At 39.6% G+C, this 12,103-nt stretch overlaps 1 protein-coding gene across 2 annotated transcripts in view; it reads left to right on the forward strand.

Annotated features, from left to right (window-relative positions):
• Nucleotides 1-12,103, forward strand: part of LOC140339346 (uncharacterized) — a 78,871-nt gene that overhangs the window by 65,155 nt on the left and 1,613 nt on the right. The window contains exons 5-6 of one of the 2 annotated variants that reach the window (XM_072423995.1): nucleotides 61-180; nucleotides 10,538-10,660. In XM_072423995.1, coding sequence (XP_072280096.1) covers nucleotides 61-180; nucleotides 10,538-10,660 — 243 coding nt within the window. The remainder of the gene's footprint in view (nucleotides 1-60; nucleotides 181-10,537; nucleotides 10,661-12,103) is intronic. The other variant, XM_072423996.1, reaches the window with a different exon arrangement.

Raw genomic sequence — 12,103 nt, forward strand, 5'->3', positions numbered from 1 at the left:
TGATACATGCAACCAGCATACAGAGTTTTATCACTAATATTAACCTGTTTATTCCCCTAGGTTAAAACTTCACTAGTGTTTGACATCTTATCAATGTGTCTCAGTACTATGGGATTGATATTTAATGCCAGGGATATCAGATTACTGTGCAAAATGGATTCATGCTACACTAAAATGAAGGTAAGCTTTGTTGCTTTATATTTCACCAACTGAAATAGAACTCTGTGAGCTGTCAATACAGAATCATTACTTGCATTTGTTTGATTAACTTTTCCTGAAATCATGCTGAGTGATTTTAAAGATAGATTGTGTTTATACCAATTATTAATATTTTCTTTCAATCATTTTTATTGGGTTTTCAAGATAAAGTAACAACATACAAATAACCAAGTCACATACAATACAATCACAATACAACAAACATGTAAAACCAATGGTCCATAAATATAGGAATATCTGTATTTCAACCAAATCATGTAGGATTATGCGAACTAGAAGGCCTGTGCCCTCGTGAACCCGAAAAACTACATGTACAAATCAATTTGAGCAAAAACATAAGTATGTGAGGAACTAGGACTAGGTAGACAGAATCAAAGATAAGAAATTCATAAGGGTAGCCCTTAACACTAGAACAGAAGACACAAGTTGGCTACAAATTTTCTGTAAGGTATGTAAGTCTGGAAATGGGAAGATTCTTTAAACCAATCCCAAGTGGACCAGGTTAATTTAAACTGCTTCACTCTATCATCATCCTCAGCGAACATCAGTTCCTTATGACAAATTTTCTCGAGCTCTGAGACCCAATCTTTGATAGAAGGAGCTGTTGTTTGTTTCAAGTCTTGGAATAAGGATCCGAGCGGCCGTGAGGAAATGACGAAGTACACCCTTCTTGATGTTTTTAAGTGACCCTGGAACCATAGACAGGAGAGTCATTTTAGGGTTAATAGGGATATCAGACCCACTGCAATCATTGAACAACTGAATAATTGTATTCCAAAAACGTAAAACGATTGGGCATTCCCACTACTGATGAAGCATTGATCCTCTTTCAGAAGGACAACGCCAACATCTATCAGACTGCAGGGGTGGGCATACAAGATGCAAGTCAACAGGGCAATAATACCATCTAGACAGAATGTTGTAGTTAGTCTTCTATGCTTTGCATGTCGGAGCAAGTGTGTGTCTAAGGATAAAGGATTTCTCACAGTCGACAGTAAGACGCAGTAAGCAGTAATAGAATCACCCAACCCCTCTCCCAACACCATGTATAAACAGGGGTAGTGGAATCAGAGTCCTGGGTAATAAAACCATATAGCATAGACATAACGTGAGAAGGGTGGCCTGACGGACTGAGTATCTCAAATTCCGTCAGACCCTTAATTAGCATTGACGTGTTAGGGAGGGAGGACACAAAGGAGAACAGTTGTCTATACAAAAGCCAAGATAACAACTTACTTCTATTTGCTATATTAAGGGAGAACTTGGGAGGAACCTGACCATTGTGAAGTATACTCTTAAGATGGCAATCATCAGAACACCCATGGCTGGAGGGAATGCTGGGATGTCGAACAATGGGGTCATGGGGCCTGTTTGTGTTGATAAATTCCCTTTTCTAATGGAAATGTCCCAGTTGTGTAACAGGTCAGTAGTAAGTCCAGGTATGAGGAAGGTCAGTTGTAAAAGAGATTGGTCGACCCAAGGTAGGGACCTGAGACTAATTGGGGAGAGGGACTCCTCGGTAATAGGAGATGACATCTGGGACCCCTTCTCCGCCCCTATGCTTAGATTTGCTTAAGGTACGGAATGCTAGTCGGGGACGTTTCGATCTCCATAAAAAAGTTTGAAACAGCCTATGCAATTTACGCAGATAAGTGACCGGTAAGAATATGAGCACCGTTTGGAACACATATAACAACCGGGGAAGAATATCCATTTTAAGAGTATTAATATGTGCAAACCAAGACAAGGGTAGTGAATCATATTTCTGAAGGTCTATTCGGGGTTTACTACATAGAGGGGTATAATTAAATATAATTCATTTAGAGGAGTCAAAACTTATTACTTAATTGCCTCATTGCAAATCCTAATGAAGTATTAATGCTGATGGATGACATTTAAGTACAGTCAGGAGAAATATTGAGAATTTCAGACTTCGAGTAATTTACCTTAAAATTACGATATAAACTAAACTTGTCAAGTTCCTTAAATATAAAAGATATCATGGTGTGTGCGGATGATGTGAACAAAAGCAGATCGTCCTCAAATAATGAGAGTTTATTATTGTGATTCTGCTATCGTGATACTCCGAACATCTGAATTTTGGCGCAAGGCCAAATTGCTCCATAGCCAGGGCATATAGAAGTGGGGACAGAGGACATCCCTGTCTAGTACCGTTCAATATTTGGAACCATTTAGAGAAAAAGTCATTAATCCTCACACAAGCTCCTAGTGAAGAATATAAGGCTGAGATCTTTGAGGTCATGCCAGGACCCAGACTCACCTGGGGTAATGCCGATTACATAAAAGGCCAGCTAATCCTGTCCTATGCCTTTTCAGCATCAACTGATAAAAGGCACATAGGGGAACTTGTAGAATTAGCATATTGAGTTATTGAAATGGTCTTAATGGTGTTATCCCTCGCTTCTCTCCCATAACTGAACCCAGTTTGGTCCTTATGAATTAACATTGGCATGTATGGGAAAAGCCTTTTGGCTATCAATTTAGAGAATATCTTTGCATCAACATTTATTAGAGATATGGGCCTATGATTTGCACATACTGTGTGACCCTTGCCTGGTTTGGGGAGAACTGTAATGTGTGCTTCTAAACGCTTTGATGGGAATAAGGTGTCCGCGGATACGGAGGAAAACACTTTAGTTAAAAAAGGAGTATAGTTTATAAAACTGTGGGCTAAACCCATCTGGGCATGGACTTTTACCAGCCGGTGTAGATTTTATTGCTCCAGAGACCTCTTGCTCAGTAAATGGGGATTCTAAGTGAGTGCTCACGTCTGGGTCTAACACCGGAAGGGCTGTATATTCTTTTGAAGAGAGGGAAGAGTTACAGGGTTGGTATAAATCTAGTAATACTTATGAAAGGCCTGTAAGATATCCCTGGGAATAGAGGTTATCTCTTCATTTACTTTCTGTATAGAAAGTATATATGTAGCAGAGCCACGTGGGTGAAGCCACAGTCAATTCCAAAAATATGTCAGATGACATGGTTTGTTTATGTGGATGTTCCAAAGATCGGATTTTATCTGACGTGAGCTTAATATCTTGTGTCCTAATCTTTTTAAGTCTGGCCCCCTGCTGTATTAGGATCCCCATAAGGACTGCCTTCATAGCTTCCCATTGTATTGAGAGGGAGGTGAGGTCCGAGGAATGGTCCCTAATAAGACTGAAAATGGCATCAAGTAGTGCCTTTGCACATATCGAATCTTTAAACAGGGAGTTGTTACACTTCCATGTCCACTCTCTAGGGCCTGCTTGAGGAATGTGAAGGGTCACCAAAACTGAGGAGTGATGGGACTAGGGACAGGAATTTATGGAGGCAGTAGGGTGCCAATACAGCACAGGATGACTCACTAATATGTAATCAATGCAAGAATACATACAATGTGGGTTAGAGTAAAAGGTAAAGTCTGCGGTTGTCGGGTGTAGGGTGCCCCAAATGTCCAGTAGCCTAAGGTCATGCAACTTGGAGCGGAAAGAATTCAACTTAGAGTAGGAGACTGGATTTTTTTCTAGAAGAGGTGTCAATACAGGGGTCTAGTGCAAAGTTTAGGTCACCTCCCTTCAGGATCTCCAAGTACTGAGTTGTGGCCACCGTGGTTTGGTGGTTGGGTGCGTAGAAGGAGGCAGTCAAAAATTTCTTGTCCCAGATGGAGACTTTGAGACTCAAATATCTGCCCGGGGGACCAATACGGGTATCTAATATCTGCAATGGCAGTATTTTATGAAATGCTTTAAAGACTCCCCTTGTTTTAGATTCTAGATTGGAACTGTGAAACCAGGTGGAGTTATAGCGGTTGTGGAGGGATGGAATCCTATCAGTTTGAAAGTGAGTCTCTTGAAGAATTTTTATTTGAACTCTAGGCTTTTGTTGGGCATATACTAACTGCGAGCGTTCATTGGGACTATTGAGACCCTTAGTATTAAGGGGAACGAATTTTCAGAAATTGTGCCTAATTATTAGGTAAGAGCATTGGCGATTTGGGTCGTATTATTGGTGTTAGAAAGATTGGGTTGGTGTAAGGGCAGAGACACAAACAAGGAGGACGGGTTCAAAAGGAACTAAGGGGAAGGGGAGAAAAAAGGGGGGGGGGAAGGGGAAGGAATCACCTAACGGATGAGATTGGCTAACTCTTATCCATTGGGTGGATAACTAAAGTGCGATTGAAGATAGTCCCAAACTTCCGTCTATAAAGAACGGTAGGCCTATGTGGGGGAAGTGTCAGTGTACAGTGGGAATAAACCAATCCCGCCAGGGGGGACCCACATTTTCATGACTATAGAATTTACCAAACAAATAGAATAACAATACATGAAATTCTGAACATAGTATAGTAAAATTAAACTAACTAAAACCTAGGTCAAGAAAGTGAAAAAGTTAAGTGCACAGAGATCTATTCACTAATTATTAGCTTAAATGTATGAGAATGCTCAGTGAATGGTATCTTTTATATAACCCTAAGCTATAAGGGAAGATGCTGAAGTGTCAACTATCTCTACCCCTATTACATAGTTACATAGTAGGTTAGGTTAAAAAAAGACATTAGTCCAGCAAGTTCAACCACTGGGAAAATAAACATATACCAAATAAAAAACCCTATAAGACATAGTTGGTCCAGAGGAAGGCAAAAAAAAACCCTGGTACAATTTGCTTCAACAGGGGAAAAAAATTACTTCCTGATTCCATGAGGCAATCAGATGTTCCCTGGATCAACAGTCACTGGTATTTTTACTTTAAAGCCTTAATACCCAGTTATATTCTGTGCTTCTAGAAAAACATCCAGCTTTTTCTTAAAGCAATCTATAGTAGTTGCTGAAACTACTTCCTGAGGGAGCCGATTCCACATTTTCACAGACCTTACAGAGAAGAATCCCTTCCTTATCCAGGGCTTAAACTTCTTTTTTTCCAGATGCAAAGAGTGCCCTCTTGTTCTTTGTAATGATCTCAAAGTGAATAATGGAGAAGAGAGTTTTATATATGGACCGTTTATAAATTTATACAGGGTGCTCATATCCCCCCTTAAACGTCTCTTCTCAAGGGAGAATAGATTCAGTTCAGCTAATCTCTCCTCATAGCTGAGCTCCTCTATTCCTTTTAATAATTTAGTTGCCTTTCTCTGCACTCTCTCCAATTCCACAATGTCCTTTTTATGAACTGGTGCCCAAAATTGGACCAAATTCCAGATGTGGTCCGACCAATGCTTTGTACAGGGGCAGGATTATGTCTCCATCTCTGCAGTCTATTCCTTTTTTAATGCAAGAAAGTACTTTGCTAGCTTTAGATATTGCAGCTTGGCATTGCATGCTGTTATTAAGTCTATGATCTACCAGAACCCCCAGATCCTTTTCCATTTTGGACTCCCCCAAATGTAATCCCCCTAGACAGTATGAAGCATGCATGTTGTTAGCTCCCAAGTGCATAATTATACATTTATCTATATTAAATATCATTTGCCACTTGGCTGCCCAATCAAACAGTACATCCAGGTCTGCTTGTAGATTATAGCCTTCCTGTATGACCTTAATTACATTACATAGTTTGGTGTCATCTGCAAACACAGAAATGGTACTTTTAATCCCAAACTCTATATCATTTATGAAGATGTTAAACAGTAAATATCCCAACACTGAACCCAGGGGTACACCACTAATAACACCAGACCATTCAGAGTATAAATCATTACCTGGTAATGATTTGAAATAACTGAGCTAAGGACACGTGGATGTAATCCATCAGGTCCTGGTGCTTTGTCAACCCTAATTTTTCCCAGCTGTTTCTCAATCATATCAATTGTGAGCCATTGTGACTCATTTAAGGCACTGACATTGCTATTATGAACTTGGACTTGAGCTCTGCCATTTTCCTTCGGGTACACAGAGCTAAAAAAAGTGTTTAGTAAACCTGCCTTGTCTTTATACCCAGTTACCAACCTAGTGACATCCTTAAGGGGCCTACATGCTCAGATCTGAACTTTTTGCTATTAAATATTTGAACTTTTGGGGGGTTTGCCTTACTTTCCTTTGCAATCTGTCTTTCATTTTGAAGTTTTACACGTTATCACTTTTTTACATATTTTGTTATATTCTTTATAGGTTTCAAATGATGAAGGTGGTCCTTGATTTTTATATTTTTGGAATGCTTTTTTCTTGTTCCTTATGGCTTTTTTAACATCAGCTGTAAGTCACACATTTCATTTTAGCCTCCTAAACTTATTACCCATTGGAATATATTTTTTAGTTTGCTTGTGTAGAACAGACTTGAAACATTCCAGTTTCGGTTCTGTGTTCTTTGAGGACAATATTGTCTCCCAGTCCAAGTCCAGCCCTTAATAATGGAAAATTTGCTCTCTTACAATTAAATGTTTTCATCTTACATTAAATGAAATCATAATATGGTCACTGCTACCCAGATTCTCTTTTTTTTGCACATTTGTTATAAGCTCTACATTGTTAGAAAGAACTAGGAGTATCATTTCTAGCTGGGGCTTCTATAAACTGTACCATAAAATTATCTGGTATTAAATTCACACATTTCCTCCTTTTTGCTGTTCCAGTAGTGCCATTACTCCAGTCAATGTCAGGTTAGTTGAAATCTCCCATGATTAAAACACTTCCACTTTTTGCTGCTTTTTCTATCTGTGCTAGTAGTTGATTTTCTATTTCTTCCTTAGCAGATGGGGCCTATAGCAGATTCCAATCATTAATTGTGTGTTATTTAACCCCACATACTCACAACTCCACCCATATTGCCTCAACCTCATCGCTCTGTTCCCTCTGAAATCTATTCTTTCACATTCACTTTTAGATCACTTCTCACATACAGACAGACACCACCACCCTTTCGTTTGACTCTGTCTTTATGAAAGATAGTATACCCAGGAATATTGACAGCCCAGTCATGCGAAGAACAAAGCCAGGATTCAGCAATACCAACTAAGTCATAATTCTCCTCACTCATTAAGGCTTCCAACTCCCCCATCTTGTTTGCTAGGCTTCTAGCATTGGTGAACAGGCTCTTTAAACCACAGCTGCTTTTACCATCATTTTTTGCCAACTCTTTGTTTTTCAGTACAACTAGTACTGCACAATCCAATGTTTGTTTGTAACATGGGAAGCTCCTTACAATTATCCATAATCCTCCCCCCAACTATCTACCCTCCACTAGTTCCTAACTAACCTTTCTGCCACCTTATTTGACTGTCCCACCCCCCTCTGTCCTAGTTTAAATATCCCTCCACCATTCCCCTAAATCTTTCCCCCTATATAATATATAATATTTACTTGGAAAAAGTGCTATATGGTATCTCGTCCCTCCTTCTTAATCATTCCAACCCAGCGGTCTGGTTGACCCTCTTAATGTAACTAGTCAGGATAAGTATCAAACAGGGAAGCCAATGAAGGGAAGCACCATAGGACCCATTACTGAAATATGAAAAGGATAACAAAAACATAGCTACCAATATATGTAAGGTCCAAAGGAGTAGGAGGATCTAACCAAGTCTATTGTCACCGAACCGGTGATGAGTCTCCCATTCTCCAAATATGTTGAGGAATATTCCAGCGGTATAGGTGTGAAATAAAAAGAGTTATGCCCAAGGGTGAGTCTGCTGTAGAAAGATCCACGGGTAAACTTACTTAGACATAGGGGACAACGGTCACCCCGCGTTGATAGCTGTGAAGTAAAGTGTAAACCAGAGAGCCCATCCATATTCTTGATAAAGACCCTTAGGTGAGAAGAGAGGATGAACTGTTGGAGAAAAATCATTCACAGGAGCATAGGGTCCCATCTCGAAGGCAGAATATGCAGCCAGGGAGATATATGACTAAGGTAATCCATTAATGGTGAGTTGCTCGAGGATCATATCAGGCACTACATGGGGTGCCTGAAGACACCGTGGAGAAAGAACTACGTGCAATGATGTATACCTTGATGTTAAAAGAAATGTCAACAGGAGCTTGATAACTCATATGGGAAGTAGAACAGGTTGCCAAGTAGGTATAAGTCAGAAGTGTTCCATTGGTATAGGGTAGCTCAGGAAGCATATCATTTACTCCATTAAATATTAAGAGGTACCGAGGAGGAGCGGTTACTTGCAGCAAGTTAGGACCCGCTGTGTGCTCAAGAGTAGCTTACGCAGGTGGAGAAGAAGAAGCAGGAGATGGAGGACACTGCAGGTGAGCATAGCTGATGGCCATTCTGGCAAGGGTTTAGGAGGAATGTGCAATTCCTCGCGCAGCTGAAGGAGATCTGCTGGAGAGCGGAGAATGTAATTTTTACCACCCTTGCGGATAACCAGGTGAAAATGATACCCCCATCTATATGGGATATTCCTTTCGTTCAGAACATTGAGTAGTGGCTTAAGAGCCCTGCAGAGTTTCAGTGTGAATTTGGATAGGTCTTGTAGCAACTGAAGCTGTGCATCTGTGTATTCGATGGAATCAGCGTCTCTGGCTTTCCTCGAAATATCTTCCTTGGTCCTATAAAAAATGGATCCTACAGATGACATCTCTCGGCCATTGATGATCTTCACTGCATGGGCCAAGTGTTCTATGTACCAGGTCTATCTCTAGATCCACATCAGGGAGTAAACCCAGAAGTGATGCAAAAATAGAGCATGCTGCAATATGGAGTTCCAAATTTGGAACAGATTTTGGTAATCCCCTGACACGTATATTATTGAGCCAATTATGATTCTGCATGGCCTGAAATTCAGATGTGCAACTAGCTTCCAGCCTGCCAATGCTTGATTCCAGGTCCTGTCTAGTGGGCAAAGCCCTAAGATGTGCCCTCCAGTCTCAATTATCCTCACCTGCTAATGGGGAGTGCTGGATGTGGACGATTCATCCATAGTTCCAGGAATGTAAGAGCTCCTGATCGGGGAGCCTGGTGCACACAACTAATTGTGGAGAGAGGTTGATTCTGCAATGTCCGAGGGTGTTAGTTCCATGATCAGTCTGGGCTGCTTCTGTTTTGTGGTCTGCGATCCCAGATCCAAAGTCGTGGTAATTAAATTGAGGCTGCAGCTTTGCCGTCTGGTCCCTCGTGGTCCGGGTGCCGGCGAAAAAAAGGGCTGCCAGTCCACCTACAGTACTCCTGCTTCCCGCTGATTGTCCCTTCTGGGTTCCCTTTCCATTAGGACTCAGGAGGTAAAATAAAGGCACTATGAGTGCTAACACAGCATGGATCCAGTTTCAGTACAACTACGTATTTTTTTTTCTCTCTTTATCAAAAGGACATGTGTTCATCCTAAAAAGACCAACCTATCCAGCTAGGCCTTCACATATATTTAATTTTGCGATAGTAAATATTTTAATCGAAGCCATACCTAAAGAAATGAGTAAATATTCACCTTTCCTGCACCCTAGTTCTGAAAATATTCCTGCTGAAGTTGATACTAAAACATAAAACAGACACTGTTAATCTCTTGGTTACTTCTAATGACTTCCATGTCTCCATTGTAGTGTGTAGGGGTGGGAAGGAGGGACAAGTGAGTGCTATAGGGGATCCAGGAGATTGACATTTTTAAAATAGTTGGAATTTGGGATCCAGGAGATTGACATTTTTAAAATAGTTGGAATTTCGTTGGACTTCAGCAGACAATTTTGAAGGATAAGAAAAGAATTTGACCATGTGGAAAGCAGGAAATGAGTAAATTTTGGTAAGGCTGGGCTTAAATATTTATTATAGTGATATAGTCAGATACAGGATCGACTGAATCAGGGATAGGAACCGGTGGAGAGAGATTAAAGCATAAAGAGTTAACCCCCCCCCCCCTAGCGGTAATCCCAAGTGTCACTCGGGGTGGATTTAACATGCAAAAAGCAGTAATCCCGAGTGAATATTTGGGAAGAGAGTTCACTATATGAACCATTTATATATTTATACAGGGTGATCATATCCCCCCTTAAACGTTGAAAGGTATTTTTTTCTAAATGAGGGGTCCCGGAGATTCACTGCTTTAGCCTGGCATAATGGCCGAAAAAGAACTCCAGGCTCTAGAAATCGATTGTTTAGCAGCAATATGGATCTGAGTCATGAAGTGGAATTAATGTGCTGTGAGAGAGGTGAGTGTTAAAAACATATTATATTGCCAAAATAGGACTAGTTTTAGAGGATTCAGCTTCTAAGCCACTAAAACCCTTCTGAAACTGCTTTTGTCAGGAGCAGGTCTCTGTTTTACACTTTAAAACTCACTTTATCACCAGAAATGTACAATATTTTCAGTAGTGTACAATAACCGAAAAACTTATCTGTAAGTGTTTTTTTTTCTATTTTATTCTTTATTCCTTTTATGTCTGCACAGCTAAATGCCTTTGATATCAATTACATCCTTATCAGTGCAAATGTGGTGGTGCTGTGTTTGTGTCTATCTGCCGCTGTCATCGGGTCCTATGTAGTGTATTGTCTACCCAGAGAAACACCCCAGGTAAGAGTCCTAAGTCAGAATTCAATATATGGCAATGGATATTGCTAAGAATGTACCTCTATGGTGTAACTGTAATAATGCCACATACCAATTCATAAACATGGAAAGAGTATTTTGGAATATGAGACTTTCAACTTGCAATCAACATCATATTATTAAAAATTCCAATATTTTATTAATCACAATACAGTAAAAACATATTAATAAAACTGTTCCATATCGATATACAGAATTATGCAGTGCTATAAACAGATACCTCCTAAATAGTGTGAATGTCATTAGAGGCCCATATCAAAATATAAATAAAGTAAACCAAACATTTGATTCCAGGTTACATCACATTTAAATGGGATCCTCCATAAAGACAAATTAGTTCACACTCTTTACACCTTTGGCAGAAACAGTTCTGCCCCCTTAAGGAGTATTGGCATATTAGTTCTACAAATAACAGAAAACATAATTGTATATACATAATTGTTAAAATCACATAATATAATTCAAAAAAGTTAATAAAACAAAAAAGTACATATCGTGTATCACAGAATGAATTCACCACCAAAGTTGCAGGCTCTGCGTGACAGCAGCACAACAAACAGAGAGACTTTTTGGCCAGAGAGGGAGAATCCACAACAAGGAGAGATCTCAACTATGATGGTTTGGGTGGGTGCTTCCATAACATAACACAATTTACTGGGTTGGATCACTTATAACTGGTGCCAGGCTTTGTTACATCACTATATCAATACATTTGCTATACAACTAAATTTGCTATACTTAAAAATATAATATATATTGTAATCAACAAAATCAGTTATATGTAGGCAGAAGCCTATTATATTTCATAAAGAAAACAAAGAGAGGTGTAAAACTATGTCTATAAAAAACAAAGGCCAAGCCAAAAATAGAAGCTACCTGTAGGTATTTTTTTCCCTTTTAATTTAAAAACATTTATGATTTTGGTGTTTGGAACAAACTTCCAGCAGAAAGACTGAGTCAGTGAAACACTTTGGACAAACATAGATCTACACCCAGACAGAATGATTATGATGATGTGATCTTTGGTGATCATTTCCAGTAAACGTGGAGACTAATAAATGCTATACAGACAGTACAGTTCGTTCTATGGAGAGGCAGGGAGGGTCTGCCTACTGCATCTTCACCATTTAGAAACAGCAGTGGGCATTCCTGTTAGTCTCTTGGTGATGATAGATGACAGATTTGTGCTTGAGAAAATCATGAATGTTTGTCTTATGTGATATAACTCTCGAGTCTGTACATAGCTTTAGAGGCCCAACTCCAGACAAGCAGGAAAGATATGAGGTTAAGGGTATTTGTGCTGTGTATCTACATCTCCCCATGGAAGCAACTGCTCTCATGATGTACTGTTCTTTTATTCTAGATATCTCCTATTTATGTGTAAAGGGTTTTATCTGGGATGTGTTT

This window comes from Pyxicephalus adspersus, chromosome 10 (assembly GCF_032062135.1).
Source record: "Pyxicephalus adspersus chromosome 10, UCB_Pads_2.0, whole genome shotgun sequence".
Classification (NCBI taxonomy): domain Eukaryota; kingdom Metazoa; phylum Chordata; class Amphibia; order Anura; family Pyxicephalidae; genus Pyxicephalus; species Pyxicephalus adspersus.